The following is a 19,538-nucleotide window of genomic DNA, read 5'->3' as shown; positions in this document are numbered from 1 at the left end:
AGCTATTTCAATAATTTATAGAAGATAAGGTTTTAAATACGTAGAGGTTAATACAATGTTTTAAAATTTTATGTAGATATGTGTATTGATAGGATAGCTAAAGGTAAATGTTGTTATACATGAATTAAGTGGCATTTTCCACATGAAAATAATGGCGTAATTCTCAGAATATGCAGATCCAATTATACTGAAGAAAATGAAGCAGTTTTTTTAAAGCCTGATAAATTAAACCCTTTTCTACAGAGCTCATAGATTGTTGAGATGAATGAGAAAAATTAACTGTCCCAACTCATAAGAATGACCTTCACCAGTGTGCAGCACCTTTCTGTTCTGAAGTCTCTAGTCAGTTCTTCTTCCATAGATTATTTGTCATGCCTTATGCAAAAGTTCTTGTGCATGGCTTGTATGAAATTAAATCGAGGGGGAATATGCAAAATAAATCGTCTGTGTGTCATGAATTTATCTTGTGACAATGTCAAAACAGCTTGCTGTTTGCATTTTAAGAGAGTATAAATGTATTTATAATACAGAGGCTTTGATCAATAGCTTATTTTTTTTAATTAGTGCACATTTATCAGTTTGTTACTATGCCATCATTTGAAAGATTGGATTTGGAGAACTACATACATAGTATCTTGGGGTCTAGCAGCTATTAATTAGACAGTATCTATCCGATGATACCGGTGGTTAGTTTACTATAAAAAATTGACGTGCACTTGGGAGTTTGTCATTCCTTTTGGTTCTAGTTAGTAAATGAGCCTGCAGGGTCATCATGCGGAAGAATCTGTTGCCCCTGTAGTCCGGGACCAGCCAACTCTGAGGCCACTGGGTGAAGTTGGAGAAGCTGACTCTCAACGTGTCCTTAGTTCAGAGACGGTGACCCACTGATCCCGCACTACAAACTGATACGTTCCTATTCTAGGATCTCTTCTCTTGGGGTCGTACTCAGTGCTACAAGGAAGCCAGCTGAAGTGTAGTGTGTTAATTCTTCCACGGTCTATTTTTAAATGGAATGACTTCAGTTATGAGAATTTCAGAACGGTGGCAGGCTGTGGAGAAAATAAATGTGGGGGCAGTTTGGATCTGTCCTTTTGCAGATCATAACTGGCCTCTCTGGGGAAGCTGATCTTGAAAAGCGTTTCGTTTTACTATTTATAGTAAGACTCTCAAACACGATTGATTGAATAGCAAAAATTTATATCTAAATTATCTGTTGACTATTTCTCCTAAATAATGTGTGTGTGTGTGTGCACGCACGTTCATGTGTGTACTATGGAGAAGGGTGGGAGAAGATATTCCAGGAGGTACATTTCATTGGTGTATATATTCTTTACAGACGTTCTTAATATTTCATAACTCACCGGCCTTTTTTAATAGGGTGAAACTGTGTCAATGGCCCCTAGAAAAATGCACATAGGTTTTGTGGATCCTATAAAAACCATCCATAAATTCTTTAGGGGTGCATGTAACTCAGATTTAGAAACCCTAGAGTAGGGGAAAGATAACAGTATATTTGCACTGTAGATATACTGGTGCTATTTCTTAGAGATACTTGCTGGAAAATTGTACAAAACTTTAAAAAGATGACTTTTTTTTTAATACTTTTTTTATAACTTTTATTCATTTTTGATAGGGAGAGACGGAGTGACAGCAGGGGAGGGTCAGAGAGAGAGGTAGACACAGAATCCGAAGCAGGCTCCAGGCTCACAGCTGTCAACACAGAGCCCGACATGGGGCTCGAACCCACAGAACCATGAGATCATGACCTGAGCCGAAGTCAGATGCTGAACTGACTGAGCCACCCAGGCGCCCCTAAAAAGATGATTTTCAGATTTCACTTTTGATAACTTGTAAAAAATGTTCAAAAGCTCCACCTACTTTAGCTACTGAAATTTACATTTTGTTAAATAAGAATTTGTAATCTTGAGTGGAATGCATATATATTGTTAGCCTTAAATATAAAACTACCCATTGTTTTACCAGCAAAAATGGGCTTATTCGGGAATAGCAGAGAATTGCAATTTGCTGTGGCAAAACCATAGACAAGTTGGGAGAACAAAGTAGAGGGGCAGCTCCTCTGTGGAGGAGACGGAGAAGTTGGGGATGCTGTTATAAACAAAAAGCCTGTTGGCGTAAACTGGTTGCTGGAAGTATAGTGGTTTTTCGTTGGCTGAGTTGTGACTGTCTCTCATTGGCTGGTCTGTTGCCAGGGGGAGGAGGTAAGCCTTTCTTCCTCAGGCAGAGATGGTAAAGTGGTATCTGTGTGCAAGGTCCAGCTCTTCCTCTTGGGGCTACAGTTGGCAAGCGGTAGGACGTGTGTGCTCCCCCTGCTGGCCTCCCAAGTCCGTTTTAGTGAGACTTCCCTTTGGCAATTTTCACAGTATATACATATTTCAGTTCCCTTAAAACCTTGAGAATGAATGCCTTTCCCATTTCAATTTTTCTTTCTCTTTGCCAGTCAGCCTACTAGGACAGAACGCCACTCTGATGTGATTGGCCACCAGTTAGCAAACTCATCCACATCCTTTTCAGATATTTTTAGTACGAACCCTCTTGTCTAATTTTTGACTCTTCCTGTAGCCTTTTCCTCCTGCCTGAATATATGCTTTTCTGATCACCTGGTTCGTATCTGCAGGACCTGCCCCTCTTCAAATCTTACTCATCCTTCAGACAGTTGAGATGAATTCTCTTCTTGCCCCACAAAGTCTGCCTGTCCCACTACGTGCACTCTGTGGCAAATGACATGTAAGGCCCTCCCAAATTTCTTAGACTCTGAAGGGCCGACCTTACATACATCATGACTAGAGCGTGGAAAGAAGGGAGGCAAAGAACTAGCATGTATTGACGTCCTACTCCCTGTCTGATAGAAGCCACAGGCCTGGAGCCATCAAGTAGCTGGAGCTGGAAGGTGGAGGGCTTTTCATGGCCTCCAAGCTTCTGTGCTCACCACTGCCCTGCTGCCCCTCCCAATGATGTAGGTGTGCAGTTTAAATATCCCACCCCGTCCATCTAGGAGGAAGCTTGGCCCTGGATCTTAACATATTCAGATGGAAAAGTAGGGAGAATTCCAGAAGTTAAAGGCAAAGGTGTTATTCTTAGAGGGGGCCTTCCCAAAGCTACTGGTGCAGGTTGTGTGGCTTTTTCTAGCCATGGGCATTTATCCCCCACTCTCTTTCTTCGTCATGTAATTACTCCCTTCCTTGGCATTGAAATGTAAGATGGGGAAAGAAGAGAAGCAGCCCTGCGTTCTCTCTTGCTGAAGTCATTCTTAACTGTAAAAGAAGACACAAACTGTTGGCAAAGCATGTTGTGTTTGTGTATGAATTTGATATGTCTCCCTCTTCATGTTAATATTCGAGGATTGAGGGGCATCTGCCTGGGTGGCTCAGTTGGTTAAACGTCTGACTGCGGCTCAGGTCATGATCTCATGGTCCGTGAGTTCGAGCCCCGCGTCGGGCTCTGTGCTGACAGCTCAGAGCCTGGAGCCTGTTTTGGATTCTGTGTCTCCCTCTCTCTCTGCCCCTCCCCCTACTCGTGCTCTGTGTCTTTCTCTCTCTCTCAAAGTTAAATAAACATTTTAAAAAAATATTCGAGGATTGAGTGTGTGTGTATCATATAATGATATTTAAGAGCCTGGAATAGCTCTTTTTATGACACTGAGCTTGCTTTCTGCATTGATTGAACTTTGGTTTTTTTTTTTTTCACATTCTCTTCCTTCTCACCGTGTCTCAGAACTTCTTAGGCATCTTTTTCTAGAGAAATCTCTGTCCTCTGCTTGTCCTTCACTACATGTCACTCCCTTCCAGACCATCGAATGCCACTGCCTTTCCTCCCAGTGCTGCATCTCTCACCCAGCTCCCTGCTTAAAGCTGTTCGCTGACATCCTGCCTTGCTGGCAGTGAAGTCTCAGCCCTGGACTGTAATTCCCAAGGTATGTTCCTAAAAGAATTCCGGCTTTGGAAGTCCTCCTCAAGATTGTGTAGACCATTGCTTGGTTCTCTCTGGGCAGTTAATAAAAGATTCAGAAATCAAGTAAATTCTGCATCCTCAGAGGAGCAGAAATCCGTGCTTGTCAGCTTTTTAGGAGATTTGTTTGGCCTCGCGTACACATTTTTTATAGCCCAGGGACATATATTTTTGCACGTTTGACTTTATACTGTAAAATCTGCCGTAACGCTTGCTTGTAACTTTTCTTCCCTGATTTTCGTGGAATTGATTATTCTCAATGTTGCTGAAAGAGGAGGGTTTTGTTTTGGGGTTTTTTGTTTGTTTGTTTGTTTTGGTTTGGTTTGGTTTTTTGGTTTTTTTTGTTTTGTTTTGTTTTTTTTCTTTGCAGTGAATTAAGTCAGGATATTTTTGGTTAGTAAAATTACTTAAGCTGCAGAGCCTTAAGGAGGCCCATGATAGGATACAATAAATGTGTACCTCTAGGTGTGGTGCTTAGTAAACACTGTTGATTGGCTGAAAATAGCATTGCTGCTGTCGTTTGTAAAGCTAATAATGGTTTGGGGGATGTTGGCCTTTATTGGGCGGACATTTAGATATTTTGGTATTTTACTTTTACCTTGAGGAGCGTGTAGATCCTTTTAAATGAGAACCTGTTTTACTGTTTCATAAACTTTATGTTTTTAAATAACCCATAACTACTGTAATTCACTGTTTTAATAGCTGCTTTGGGGAAAATCCCATGAAATCTGTAAAGCTGGTTAGCGTTAGTATACTTTTGAACTAAACGTTCCTGGGCTAAGGTATAATTAGTTCGTTACCCACCTTGTGTTTTTGGCCAGAAAACAAAAGTCATTAATCACTATAAATACAAATGACCTTTTTCGCATATAAAATTCTGAAGAGCGTAATTATTTGTATGCGAGACTAAAGAGATTCTTCTTTACAGGTAATCATTAAAATGGCATTCAAGGCTGTGATTCCTAATTTGCTGGAAGAATTGGCATCTATATAATGAGTCTAGACGTCCTGTCTGTGGTAGGAATAGACGAATGTCCCTGTTACTGAGGATTAAAGGGGCTGTCCTTTTACTCTGGCCAGGAACGCCCCAAGTTCATATTCATATGGTTTCTGTTCTTTTGGTTTCTTCCCACCTTACCTCATTCAGAGTACAGGGGGATGGATGGTGGTTGACCAGGACTGAATTCATCCAATACTGGGGCAAGAAAGCGTTTGCTTTCGCCACTTATGTGATCTTTCTTCCCTCACTGTACGGAGAATGAATAATCTCACTCCTGTGGATGTATTCTCATGGTTTTCGTAATTTTTCTAATAACTTTCTTGTAGCACTTTATCTTAGGGATCTAATAACTGGCCTCATTTAACTACCTGCCACCTTCCCTTATCCTTCTCTGTTAAAGAAATCTTACAAAGCAGCAGACGCATGTCAAAGTCTAACCGAACATGTTCATTTGTTATGGCAATCAAGTCTCCTCTTTTTAATATAAATATGGGGTTTGAGGAAAGGTTTGGGGAAGCAGTGCCGTCTGATTTATTTTGCTCTGCCTTATCCCATATGGTGATGTCTTTGGGCTTTGTGTGGCCTGTGGGTCAGTGGCACTCCGGAGATTGGCGCGAGTTGGTAGCGTTTCACCCATTGCAGGGCCAGGAGCACACCCACCACTGGGCCATGTGCTGGTCTTAGCCGTGGCCGTGGGCAGTGGTTCCTATTAAGTACCCTCTCTGAGTCTCCCTCTTTGGACCCTTGGGGCGGGTCGCAGTCCCTTGCTGGTTTCCCATGTGGAGGCAATGGCTGAGCCCTGAACTCAGTTTTACAAAGAGGCATGCAGGCCGAATCCGCTTGGCCTTCATGCTATAGCCTAGTGCCTTTCCTTTGTAGGAATCTCCAGATTAAATAAAACCCCCCAGAGGGGGAGAAAAAAAAGGAAAAAAAAAAAAAAAAAAAAGTTAGAGTGGGAGAGAGCCAAAGCATAAGAGACTGTTAAAAACTGAGAACAAACTGAGGGTTGATGGGGGGTGGGAGGGAGGAGAGGGTGGGTGATGGGTATTGAGGAGGGCACCTTTTGGGATGAGCACTGGGTGTTTTATGGAAACCAATTTGGACAATAAATTTCATATATTATAAAAAATAAAAAAATAAATAAAAGAGAAAAAAAAAATAAAAAAATAAATAAAACCCCCCAAAACAAAAAAGCCTGGTGTTTCTGCAAAAATAGTTAGGCACAGCGTAGTTCTAAGTACTCAGAAGTTTGGTGGAAGGTGGCGGGTAGGGTTCACAACTCCGGATTTCATACCCGTGCTTATGATGAAAACCTACATGTGTTCTGAGCGGCTTCCGGCTTCCCAGCAGCCGTGGGTGGTAACGTGGTGCATGGTCTATTGCTGCCCTTTTGTAGCTGAAGAGGACCCGGCTGTCGGTGCCAACCATATGGCTCTAAAGACCAATGCCTGACCCGCCGGCCCTTCCGTGGGCTGCACACAGGCGAGCGCCTGTCCTTATGTTTTGCAGGGTGCCTGCTGCTCCCAGAGCCTGCCACTCTTCTCAGTTTTGTTTCTTTGCCTCGGGCCACAAGATGCTTTTGTTCGAGAAGCCCCCGGATCGGCTGCACCCCAGCTGGTCTGTCTGTGCTGTCATTACCACCCAGCATTCTCCATTTAATTCTCCGTGTTTTGACGGCCAGAAGTGTAGCAAGGGGCATCTCTTCATAGGACCACGCTTGGTCATGATGAAGTTGCTGCTAAGTGACTTAATTCGATGAACTAGGGAATTCAGAACTTTGCCTCTTACATTGTTCTTTTTCCTCAGTACTGATTGCACCATAAAGATTTGTATGGGTGTCACTGAAGCAAATGAGAGTTCATCCACCCGACGCACAGCAGACCAACAAAAACTGACCAAGTTTTTGCAGTGGAAGAAAATAAGCTTTATCTGTTGGTCTCGTGCCACCCAAGAGAGTTAGGGGGCTAATACCCCAAAGTCCTGAACTCCCCAGTAGCTTACAAGTGAGGATTTTTTTAAGTTCATTTATTTTGAGAGAGAGAAAAAGGGTGGGGGAGGGTCAGAGAGGGGGGAGGAGAGAGAAAATCCAAAACAGGTTCCATGCTGTCAGCTCAGAGCCCCACGTGGGGCTCCATCCCACGAACCCTGAGATCATGACTGGAGCTGAAATCAAGAGTCAGATACTTAACTGACTGAGCCACCCAGGTGCCTCACGAGTGAGGATTTTCTTTTTTTAATTAAAAAAAAATTTTTTAATGTTTATTTTTGAGAGAGAGAGAGAGAGAATGCGAGCGGGGAGGGGCAGAGAGGGGAGACACAGAATCCGAAGCAGGCTGCAGGCTCTGAGCTGTGAGCACAGAGCCCTACGCGGGGCTCAAACTCACAAACTATGAGATCATGACCTGAGCCGAAGTCAGACGCTTAACCGACTGAGCCACCCAGGTGCCCACAAGTGAGGATTTTTAAGGGCACGGTTTGAGGCAGGGGTCTTCTGAGAAGGTGGATGCTGTTGATTGGAGGCCCATGAAGTCACGTTAACAGATACTGCTTAGTTACTTCTGGTGCTACTTCATCTGCTCCCATGGAAGGGGTTCCATCCCAGGATACTTGGAATCTGAAAGATACCTCCATTCTTCATGTTGGAGATTTCATCAGGGGCATTTGGTGCTTCTGTGTTGAGGGCGTTGCTGGTTAGCTGCCTGTAGGTGCTCAGGATAACTGGGTATGTGTGTAAGCTAGTGGGGTTGTGTACTTCCTGTTCCTTTGATAAGCAGGAAGTCCCGCCTCTTGGGCCTGGTTCTGTGTGTGCCAGGCCCAGCTGTGCCTGGGCGCCATATGACCTCTAGTGTTCCTTTTTTCCTCTGAACTGAGGATGTGGATGTTAGCTTCCTGGGGAAGCAGAAGCTGACTGGAAAGTGTAGGATTATAGCCCCCAGGTTGGGTGGGTCAATCAACCATCTAGATTGCCTTTTGTGGGTTTTTTTTTTTCCCACTTTTAATCAAGTCAGAGTCTCAGTAGCTTACTGAGGTGACAGAGAAGTCTTAATTTGGGTGATCTTACTTAGCATTATATCGTGAAGGAAGGGACATACGTACCGGATTAATGATTTTGATGTCCCCAGTAAATTAAAAGTTTTTTGAACAAAGCGTGGTCGTCCCTGGACCAGCAGCATCAGCGTCCCCTGGAAACTTGTTGAAAATGCAGAATCTTGGGCCCCACCCCAAACCTACTGAGTCAGGAACTCTGTGGTTTGCATTACCCACCGCCCGTCTGTGCTGTCAGAAGCCTTCCAGTAATTCCGATGTACTCGAATTACATCGAAAGTTTGAGACCCCCCCCCCCCACCCTAGAGCAGCATTATCTAGAACTTTCTGCAGTGAAGGGAATGTTTTCTATCTGTGCTGTCCAAACAGCAGCCACCAGCCATTTGTCATGTGGCTTGTGTGACCAGGCAACTGAATTATTAATTGTACCTAATTGCAACTAATTTAGATTTAAATTTATTTCTTTTTTCTTTATTTGTAATACTTTTCATCCAATTCCCTTCCCTCCCCCCATCTTCCACCTCTGGTAACCATAACTCTGATCTCTTTTTTCCTGTGAGTTTGTGTGTGTGTGTGTGTGTGTGTGTGTGTGTGTGTGTGTGTGTTGTAAGCTTCCACATATGAGTGAGATCATACCGTTTTTGTCTTTCTCTGACTTACTTCACTTAGCATGATGCCTTCCAGGTCCATCCATGTTGCTGGAAATGGCAGGATTTCCTTTTTTATGGGTGAGCGGTGTTGCGTTGTGTATACACACACCCCGTTTCATTGTCCATCCACGCATCGGTGGACATTTTGGTCCCTGTGACTAATGCCGCAGTGAACACGGGTGCAGATATTTTCTGGAGACAGTGATGTCATTTTCTCAGGATGAATACCCGGAAGTGGAACTGTCAGATCATACGATAATTCTAGTTTTAATTTTTTGAGGGACGTCCATACTGCTTTCCGTCGTGACTGCGCCTCGGACGGCCCAGCTCCAGAGTGTACCTGTACTTTTTTTTATTGTGTGGATGAACTAGTAGGCTTTTAAAAACAAGTTACTGGTTACAGAATTGTTAATTTTACATCCCCGAACAAAACGCTCCTCGAGTGAAGGTCCGATTGCCATAACAGTCGTTTCTTCAGGTTTTTCCGTTGCACGAGACAGCTGACTCTTGCTCGCCACTGGGTCAACTGTTGATTAGAGTTGGAGCGCTCTGGCCTGTCCATTGTGTCCAGCGAGTGGTTTCTGAGGCTTCCTGCCAGAGGGAGCCTCGCAGGGGGTGCTAATGTAGGAGATTAGGCAGGTCCCCTTCCGGCCCTGACTGGGGAGCCCACCCCGGGACTTGGGCTGACTCTCGTCGGGTTGTCCCAGAACTGCAGAGGCCGACTGCTAAGTCTGGCTGGCTCATGCTTCTCACGTCAAATGAGAATTACATTCAGGTTCTAGATTTAGGAGGCCTTGAAGGAAAAGAGGCTCCTGCTGGGCTCGTTAGTCTGAATTGTTAACTGCCAGAAGATAACTTGAGGCTAGTCCCTGGGTATAGCTCCTGGGGTGGCAGGACCACATCTTTGTCACCTTTGCTAAAATACAGCGGAAACTCTGGCCCGAGAGTGTTCCCAGTGGTCCTCTGATCCTGTGACTAAAGCAGAATGTGGCATTTAGGAGCCAGGGGACACCTGAGAGCGGTCAGGGACCTCTCTCTCAAACGTGGCAATTGGAGTCTTAAAATCAAAGCAGCTGTTTTTGACAGAAAATGACACTCAGTGCTCCGTCATAAGCAAAGTTCTACATGACTGAGCTTCCTAATTGAGGACCTCATTTGTTGCATTATTTAAGTCCATATTGTTGATTTTCTTAATCCAGCTCTTTGGAGAATCGTAGAATGTTGAAGCCAGGTGGAAGAGAACTTAGAAAGGGTCACAATCCAGCCAGGACTCCTGTGTCCACACAGCACACGGCCCTCTGTTGCCCTTGTGTACTCAGCTCCTTGTTGTCTCTAGACTTTGTGCTCAGCTGGGGTCACAGTCACAAACAGAACAGATCGACGAAAAGGCATGTTGCAAGGGCGTAATTAGAAATACATCAGGGCACCTGGGTAGCTCAGTCAGTTAAGCATCTGACTCTTGTTTTGGGCTCAGTTAATGATCTCACGGTTCCTGAGTTCGAGCCCCACGCTGGGCTCCATGCTGACAGTGCGGAGCCTGCTTGCGATTCTCTCTGTCTCTGTCTCTCAAAATAAATAAACTTTAAAGAAAATGAATCTATCGATGCTGACCATTCACTTACATTTTGAAATACTTCATGCTAATGTGTCAGGCAGAGATCTTGAAAAATTTCACCAGAGTATTCTGACCGGTGACGTATTACTGCCATTTTTTCCCAAAAGACTGCATTTGTTCATGTTGCATGTGTGTATAATTTAGTTATTGCACAGCTCATATTGTTAACTGGTTCTTTTTTTATGTATAATTTCATTAGAATTAGTTTTCCAAGCCCAAGAGCTGTTTCTCTTTATCTACTCTGAGACTTCTTTTGTAACTTACTTTCTTTAAATAGATCACCTTTCTCACTTTAATCCCAGACGTATTGAAATGCTAGGTGTTAAAAGTGTGGCTCTATACACATCATAAGCATTCTGTAAATACTGGCTGAAAGAGTGGATGCTATCCCATCCAGCCAGGTCTGAATGTTAATTTCTTCTGATTTTTGCTACGGCCAGGTGGCGGGAATTCTGTAATTGAGAGAGAATATTAGCTGTATAATGTTTTTCCCTTTTTAGCTTGAATGGAGTCTCAACAACAAAATTCATATGCATACAAAAGGCTGGGAGAAGTAGAGTAAATTGAATGTAGGGTTATTGTTTGTGTCCACAAAACAAAGCCCTAAATCACATTTAGCATAATTTGTGGTTTTAAATTGGACTGATTTAGCAAGGAGAGTGAAATAATCTCTCATCCTGTCAAAAAGGCGATACCTTCAGACCAGCATTTAATTGCATTGGCAGAGTAACTTGGGGAAGGCAGCAGTAATTCTGGCTGCATTATTCTTGGTTTGTGGCTAAATTGAGATCATCATTTTCTCCTGGTTGCACTAACTTTCTTTATTGCTCTTCAAACTAATCAGATGAATGCGGTGAGAGAAGCTTAGTGGTAGCTGGAGGGTGCACAGGGGAAAAGGGTGAGGTCCCCGAGCAGGGCTGACTAGCAGGGCTGTAGTCATCAGTAGAGCTGTGCCTTACACACTGAACGTTGTGGGGAGAGAAGAGTCAGCTGACAACACCCAGCGGCTCAGCAGGTGCACCTGAGTGAACTTCTCTGCGATCCTCTATGCAACGTGAATGCCGTTGATTCCCCGCAAAGTGTCTCCCCGACCACACACCTATAAATGTGCTTTTAAGGCCAAACTGTACAGGTAGGGCTTCTATGCATTCATGTTGGTATCCAAGAGTACACTTTCTGGAGGTTAATTTCTAGCTGCCTCAATTTTCCCATGGAAACCCACCCTTTTATCTCCTCCCCAAACCGTCCCCTTGAGTAACTGTCTGTGCCTTGTGCATTTTCCATCGGGACCGCTGCCACCTCCCAAGTGTCTGAATCCAGACTGATTCATATTCCTCACAATGCCTTCCTCCAGTGAAAGCATTTCCCTTGCCTTTACCAAGCCTTCTTCCCTCTAACGGAAGTCAGATCATCGATACCTTAGACATTTTATGAAGCTGAAATTGAGGACTCAGAACTGTAACGAACAGTGTAGTGTGCCTGCCCTCCTTATTCTTGTTCCGCTGGGAGTTACACACCAGAGCTCCCGCAGCGGCTCCCTCCTTAACTATTTCAGATGTCTGTTTGGAATCAGATGTATACCTTTGTAGTGGTTCTAAGTAAAGTTGCTCCTGGTTTTTCCCAGTCTTCCGGAGTGCGCCCTGGAGGGTGTTGTTGGGATGGGAAGTAAAGGCACTGACATAAGACACGACCCTTTGTTGTGCTGTACCCAAGGCCCATGTCAGTGGTTTCGGTAACATGGGTAGTCTTGGTGTTAGAATTGACATGAACCGTGGACAAGCCAACGGTTTGTATCAAATGTTTGTAGGAAGGCTGGATTAGCGATGGGGGGCATCTGTTACAGATCTCCTTGCTACCAATGGAGAGTTAGTACTTTTGAGGTAAAGATGCCTTTGGCCTGCAAGTTGATATTTGCAAGTATATGCTCTAGGGAAGGAAGACTCTTTGAGGTCCTCGTTGGTTTATTTTAACCTTTGATCTGCATGCTAGTATTCATATCATGCTACTGAGTTGGTTTTTCATATTTCTGTGTAATAACAGTGCATTGATCTGTTGCTAATCTGATGTAAAGTGTGTGTGTGAGTGTGTGTGTGTGTGTGTGTGTGTGTGTGTGTGTATGTGTGTGAGATCGATCAAGGTGTAAAGACCAGAAACCAAAATCATGAAAGAGGTTGGTTGAATATTTCATCATTTGAGGTTGAACTTACATTGTGATTTAGTGCAGTGTAAAGAGAACAGCTCTTCATGTGGCCCCTGGGGTGGCTCAGTTAAGTGTCCGACTCTTGATCTCAGCTCAGGTCATGATCTCACGGTTCATGAGTTCGAGCCCTGCATCAGGCTCTGTACTGACAGTGGGGAGCCTGCTTGGGATTTTCTCTCTCCTCTCTCTCTCTGTCCTTACCTACTCATACTCTATCTTTCAAAATAAATAAAAATGAACTTTAAAAAAAACAGCTCTTCAGATATCAGATTATTGAAACACCTTGATGAACGTATCATTAACCAGGAAGGGCTTTGGCGTTTGCGGTCTTCCTTCAGGCAGAGGTGCAAGGAAACCCAAAGGAAGAAAACAGTCGTACTTATGAGGCATCGTATGGCAGTTATAAAAGAATTTATGCTTTGGAATATTCACCTATGGGCTATTAATGGCAGCCTGAAATTCTCTCTTGCCCTTTAAAGAAGCGTTTTCGTTTCTACTCGATGGTGAGTTGCGAACCTAAGAAAAACCTACAAAAAGTAATATGTATGTATATGTGAATCAGATGGTCATACTGGAGTTTCATCTCTCTTTCCTGGGCAAGAAAAACACAACGTGTTGCTGGCGTTCCTTACGCAGAGCGAGGTTCCTGTATTCACACCCAGCATCTTTGTTTCCCTAGCTGTGCCGCCAAACATAGCAGAGCTGAAGAATTTGGAAGTGCTGAACTTCTTTAATAACCAGATTGAGGAGCTGCCCACACAGATCAGCAGCCTTCAAAAACTCAAACACCTGAATCTGGGGTGAGTATCCCTGGAGGAGAAAGGAACAGAAGAAGAGGAAGAGGGGGAGGGCGCCTGCAGGCTATGAGCACAGGAGGGACCGTGTCTGTTACTGACTTCTAATTTCTTTTTGTGTGGTAGGACTTTAACAAAAGTTTTACTGCTTTTAATATGTCTTTTCAGTGGACTGCATTATGCGTATCTATTAGAGAAGTAATTGCAAAGCTAATTGTTGGTGCAGTAAGGGAGTGTGTGTGTGTGTGTGTGTGTGTGTGTGTGTGTGTTGTCATATTTGGTTTCTAACAAAATTTTATTTCAGTTACATTGACTGGAAAGGGACTTATTTGCATAGCGTTACCTGTTCAGACCAGTTGCAGTGTGGTTGATTTTTCTCTCTGTTTTAAGTAGAAATCGTTTACAAAGCGTCTTCCTTCCACAGAAGTGAGGGGGGGAGGGAAGATACATTTCCGAACACTGCTCCATTGATTCTTACAATTCTTTTATGTAGTTGAGAGGTTATAATCCTGTGTCTTTCTTCATACAAAGGTGAAGAGAGGAGGTTCGATTCAGCTGAGGTGGCAGAACCAGGTAGCAGTGAATAATAATAATACATCTGTTGCTTTCCAGTTTTCAAAGTCTTCATGCCGGGATTTGACCCTCTCAACAATTATGAGGGACGTAGGGCGGGCAGTAGTTTTCATTTTGTGGAGTGGAAGTCAGGCCCTTTCCGAGAGCCTCAGTGACTCTTTCCTGATTGCCCCTGAGCTTAGTGACCGAGCCAGGCAGAGGACCCCATTATCTGGGGTCCAGCCCTCTCCATGAGACTCCATAGATGCCACCGGAACTTGGGCTTCTGAATCCCAGCTTCATTGTTAAAGCTGTCAGGTGAAGCTGTCCACTCATGCTTCATCCGCTGTGTGAAGTTGCATATTCATTAAATTATAGCCATTAAATGCTTTAGTTAAGCTAGTGATTTACATGGAATGGTGATAGAAGCTGGCCAGGTATTTATCAATTTCATAGGAAGCAATCATGAAGAAAAAAAAAAACCATCTTATTCATGGAAGGATTTTTAGTTGAGCATATTCTTTCTAGGGGGAGTTTGGTTAGAGACTCATTTGATGTTCACTCTGCTTAGGATATAATCTTGGCAAGATCCATGAGCATTCTCTTTCCTAATGTCTGAGGGGAAGTAGAGCTTAAAGGAAAAGGGGAATATGACTTAAATCCGATGGCTTTTACCCCTACACATATGGAGATTGTGTACCCATCTGGTAAAACAGAAAAGAAAGGATCCCTCATTTATATCTTTGTTTTGGGAATTATTAAGTCTTGATTTTAATTTGTATGTAAGCAAGAAGCTAAAACTAGATGTGTATACTAGCTGTACAAAACTAGGTACATTCTTACTGTTAATTTTTTGATTAATTGGTTTAACGAGTCATTTATATATAAGGTGCCAGGCACAGTACCCGGTCCGCGGTAAGCAGTACATTGTGTTGGCTGTGTCCATCGCCCTTGCCGTCATCATCACTTTCTTCCTTGTTTCATTTACTTCAGGACTATGTAAGTGTCTCATCTGTGTCAGGAACCTTGCTAGTATTGGGGTTCAGTGGTGAAAATCACAGTCCCTGGCCTGAAGTGTGGGGGCGGAGCCAGCTGTAAATGAGCAGTGACGGTTCACAGCCACGTCCCTGACATGCTGGAGGGTGTCTGAAGGCAGGTGGGAGAGACCGCCAAGGGGGTTAGTCAACAGGTGAGGTTGTCTGAAAATTCCCATAGGGGGCAGTATTTGAGCCAAAATTTGATGCATGGAAATGAATTTCTCTGACTCAGAGGCAGAGGGAATGCATCCCAGGCTGCAAGAATGACATGATTATGGGGCGCCTGGGTGGCTCAGTCGGTTGAGCGTCCGAATTCGGCTCAGGTCACGATCTCGCGGTTCAGGAGTTCAAGCCCCGCGTCGGGCTCTGTGCTGACAGCTCGGAGCCTGGAGCCTGTTTGGATTCTGTGTCTCCCTCTCCATGCCCCTCCCCCACTCATCCTGTCTCTGTCTCTCTCTCTCTCTCTCTCTCTCTCTCTCTCAAAAATAAATAAGCATTGGGGCGCCTGGGTGGCGCAGTTCGTTAAGCGTCCGACTTCAGCCAGGTCACGATCTCGCGGTCCGTGAGTTCGAGCCCCGCGTCGGGCTCTGGGCTGATGGCTCAGAGCCTGGAGCCTGTTTCCGATTCTGTGTCTCCCTCTCTCTCTGCCCCTCCCCTGTTCATGCTCTGTCTCTCTCTGTCCCAAAAATAAATAAACGTTGGAAAAAAAAAAATTAAAAAAAAATAAATAAATAAGCATTAAAAAAAAAATTTTTTTTTTTAAAGAATGACATGGTTACAAGCTGAGAGTACTGCGTGTTCCACGCAAGTTGTTCAGTGTTGCTGAGTGTAAAGTGTGAGGCAGTAAGCGGTGAGGGAAGAGGCGTGGCCAGGTAAAGAAGCACGAGTGTCTGCTGTTTCGTTCCTGAGTATTTCCTGAGCTCCCAACTATGTGCCAGGCACCATTCTAGGTAGTAGCCATCCAACCTTTATGGAGCGTTCATCACAGTTGGGGAAACCAACGATAAATAAATGTCTACAATGGCAGGGTGGCCCTGGGTGCCAAATAAAGGCGCTCTGATTTTATCCTGCCGACCATGAGGAGCTTTTACGGCAGAACAGGAGGTATGAGAAAAGATTGGATTTTTATAGGAAAGGTCATGTGGAGGGGAGGTTGGGGTAAGAAGCGGTCAGGACACCCCTAAGCACACTGATTTAGTGTTCCAGGTGAACTAGGGCAGTGGCAATGCCCAGCCAGGAGAGGGGTTTTGTGTGAAAAATACTTAAGAGCTAAAACTCACAAGACGGTCACTGATGGTATGGGTGATGCCTGGGGGTCTGTCTGGGCAGCTGAAATAGAAATAAAGATGGGGACAGCTGTGGGAATAACATCGTGAGCTCAGGTTTTGTTCAGTTGGGTTGGAGGTACCTTAGGACAGAGTTAAAAAGTTTTCTTTTTTTAGTCAAACGCATCTTAGTTCCCTCTCTGTTGTCTTTGGAGCTGTTTGCATTTTTGGCTCTCGGTGTTTTATTCATTGTGTAAAACTTTCTGTGTATTTAATTACATCGCTATATAGATGGAATTGTCAAAGTTTGAACAAAAATTCTTAGCCCTCTGGGAGAGGAATTAACATGAGTTTCAATAAAGGATATTTCTGTTCTCAAATGGCATAAAGAATTATACCTGCATAGCCCTGTTTAAGGAAAGTTTAGAGAGAGGACTCTTTAGAGGAAGCAGTCTGAATAAAAATAGACACACGGGAGACACTAAAAAACTCAACATGAAAAAACCCCAAATAATGCAGTTAAGAAACGGGCAGAAGACATACACAGACATGTCACCAAAGAAGACATTCAGTGGCCAAAAAACACCTGAAAAATGCTCAACATCACTCATCATCAGAGAAATGCAAACCAAAACCATAATGAGACATCCCCTCACCTGTGGCAGAATGGCTAAAGTCAAAAACACAAGAGACACCAACTGCTGGTGAGGATGTGGAGAAAAAGGAACTCTCATGCCCTGCCGGTGGGAATGCAAACTGGTGCGGTCACTGTGGAAAACATTTGAGGTTGCTCAAAAAATTAAAAACAGAACTACCATGTGATCCCGTAACCCCACTACTGTGTATTAGTACCCAGTACTACTTTCATACCCAAAGAATACAAAAACAGTAATTTGAAAAGATATATGCACCCCTGTGTTAGTAGCATTATTTGCAATAGCTCAAATATAGAAGCCGTCCTTCAGTAGATGAAGGAATGACGTGGTGTGTGTGTGTGTGTGCACGTACTTCTCAGCCACAAAAAACAATGAAGTCTTGCCATTTGCAACAACATGTATGGATCTAGAAGGCCTGCTGCTAAGGAAATAAGTCAGAGAAAGACAAACACCATATGATTTCACTCATATGCAGAACTTAGAGACAAAATAAACGAACAAAGAAGAACGGAGACCAGCCACAAAACAGAGTCTTAAGAGAACAAACTGATGGTGACCAGAGGGGAGGTGGGTGGGGGGATGGGCGAAATAGGTGAAGGGCATTAAGGAGTGCACTTGGGATGAGCACCGGGTGACGCACACAAGCGTTGAATCACTGTATTGTACACCCGAGACTTACGTATAGATGTAACACCGTGTGTTAACTGTACTGGAGTTAAAATAAAAATGACATCTGTACACACACAGACGAGACCCTACAGCACAGCATTTAGGCCACGTATATGCATATTCTGAACAGCACGCTCAACCAGAAGTTGCTTTCAAAGTTATATACGGTATTTGCTGTTTATCCTGATGATGGCAAGGCCTGAAGGGATTTTTAGGCCCTCTGAATAAACGAAGTTTTATTATGTTTCTAATTGTTTAAATGTGGTTCATTTTGTGGTCATTTTCTACAGAATATAAAGCCACATTGGCTACTTGCTGGTAATTATTTCTGGGATAATCTCAGTACAGTAGCACCGTGGGCTAACTCTTCTGGAATGGTTTTTGACCCCGTGAGATGCTGGAGCTCATCATGTGAAACTTAGAAGTTTTCAGTAAGTACAGTGCTGAGTGGCTGTGTGCGTGAGTGGGTCACCGTGGATGTTAGAAGAATTATTACCCTTAGCTAATAACTAAGAAGGTTTTACTGAAGCAAGAGGAGCCCAAGAGGACCTCTGGAAGTCAAAACGTTCCAGAAGGGAAGCATTAGGAAGGACCTTCCTAGCTTTTGAAAAAGAGAAAGAAAAAAGATGCCGACCAGCCTTCGACCCCGTGGTTTTATAAATTTCTACATCGTGTGCAGGCGCTTTCCCTTTTCCAAAACACACTGGAAACAAGGTTCACGGGCAGACAGAAGAATTCTTACCATCATGGCACGCATGAGCACCGTAAGTAACTTTGTGTGCAAACACTGGAGGTGATCTGAGGGTAAGCTGGCGACCCAAACAGGAAAGCCCCGCTCAGTTGTTCAGGCTGCCCACAGCGGTCTTCTCCCAGGGTGAGCTTACTTGTTGGAAACCGAGTCAAAACTTCTCTCAGGCTTCCTGAAAACCAGTGGTAGTGATGACTCTCCTTTCTCAAGGACCCTTTGCGAGCCACAGATCTTCTGAGCTGCTTCAGACGTCTCAGCTGTCAGACCCCTGGCGATCCTTCCGGAAAGTACTGCTCTCCTCATGTTCCATTCGAAGAAACTGGGTCTCAGAGAAGCTGAGCAACCTCCCCAAGGTCACCCAGCTAGCGGCGCCAGGCTGGACTCGGGACTGTCACCCAGCTCTGTCTGCCCCTGCTGTAACCTCTCACGGACACCCGCAGGGGCCCCCAGAGCCGCGGTCCCACGCGTGGGCGTGGAGATGGCTGGGGACCACGTGCGCCCCTGCAGCTCCTTGTTTGTGGCCAACAGCGCTTCCGGACCCTCTTAAGCATTTGAGTTGGGGCTTCCTTTCTGCCTGCCAGGTTGGCGAGCTCCCTGCCGTCACTGCTGTCACTGCACGGGGGGCCTCTGCAGTGATCTGGACACCCTGGGGGTATTGGTTTCTGTCTCAAGAACCACCTCTGGCTCAGAACCACCTCTGGTTCTCTTAGCAAAGAGAACCACCTCTGTCCATCACGTGGACAGACTCAGGCTCACTCTGGGCTGGAGATGGAGATCTCCTTCTGGGAGATGTCTCTTTGCTCTGAGGAAGGCTGACTGGCGCTTTCCTGCACCTCATCTTTCCAAAGTCTGCTACTGTGTTTGGAAACACGAACTTTATTGGTGATTTTCAAAAAGAGGTAACTTAGAGCAGTAAAGAAACACCTAATGTGCTTTGTCCAGTATTGGTGATTTTTCTTTCAGTTTCCTCAGATCCTTGCGTTGGAATCTAGGCATCGGGGGGAGGGGCTAGGTGCTCCCAGATACCTGTCACCCTCACCCGGCGAGCCAGAAGTCCTTGTCACTTAATTCATGTCAGCTCTAAAGAGATGCTAGTAAGCGCTGTCCTGCCTGAACTACGCGATCGTTCTGGTGACCCAGGTGAAACTTGATGTCAGTGTGCTTCACACACGGTGAATTGGTAGAAACAATCCGTTGTTGTCATTACGGCAAAGGGTCGTGGAGGTTACTTTTATTAAGTGTAAAGTTGACCAGTGACTTTCCTACCCAAAAGGTAGAAATCGCTTTGACTTCGGTTTCCCCTTGCGCTATCAATTTTTTCTTACGAGGCCTGGTTGGTGG

The 19,538-nt window shown here is 44.5% G+C and overlaps 1 protein-coding gene across 5 annotated transcripts in view; it reads left to right on the top strand.

Moving 5' to 3' along the window:
• The window catches only part of RSU1 (Ras suppressor protein 1), a 203,424-nt gene that overhangs the window by 45,349 nt on the left and 138,537 nt on the right, over positions 1-19,538 (top strand). For all 5 annotated transcript variants that reach the window (XM_045463386.1, XM_045463389.1, XM_045463388.1 and 2 more), the window contains one exon: positions 13,156-13,276. In XM_045463386.1, coding sequence (XP_045319342.1) covers positions 13,156-13,276 — 121 coding nt within the window. The remainder of the gene's footprint in view (positions 1-13,155; positions 13,277-19,538) is intronic.

The sequence above is a fragment of the Leopardus geoffroyi genome, chromosome B4 (assembly GCF_018350155.1).
Source record: "Leopardus geoffroyi isolate Oge1 chromosome B4, O.geoffroyi_Oge1_pat1.0, whole genome shotgun sequence".
NCBI classification, from domain to species: domain Eukaryota; kingdom Metazoa; phylum Chordata; class Mammalia; order Carnivora; family Felidae; genus Leopardus; species Leopardus geoffroyi.
Note: the sequence above shows the minus strand (reverse complement) of the source record. Positions and strands in the feature narration are given on the sequence as shown.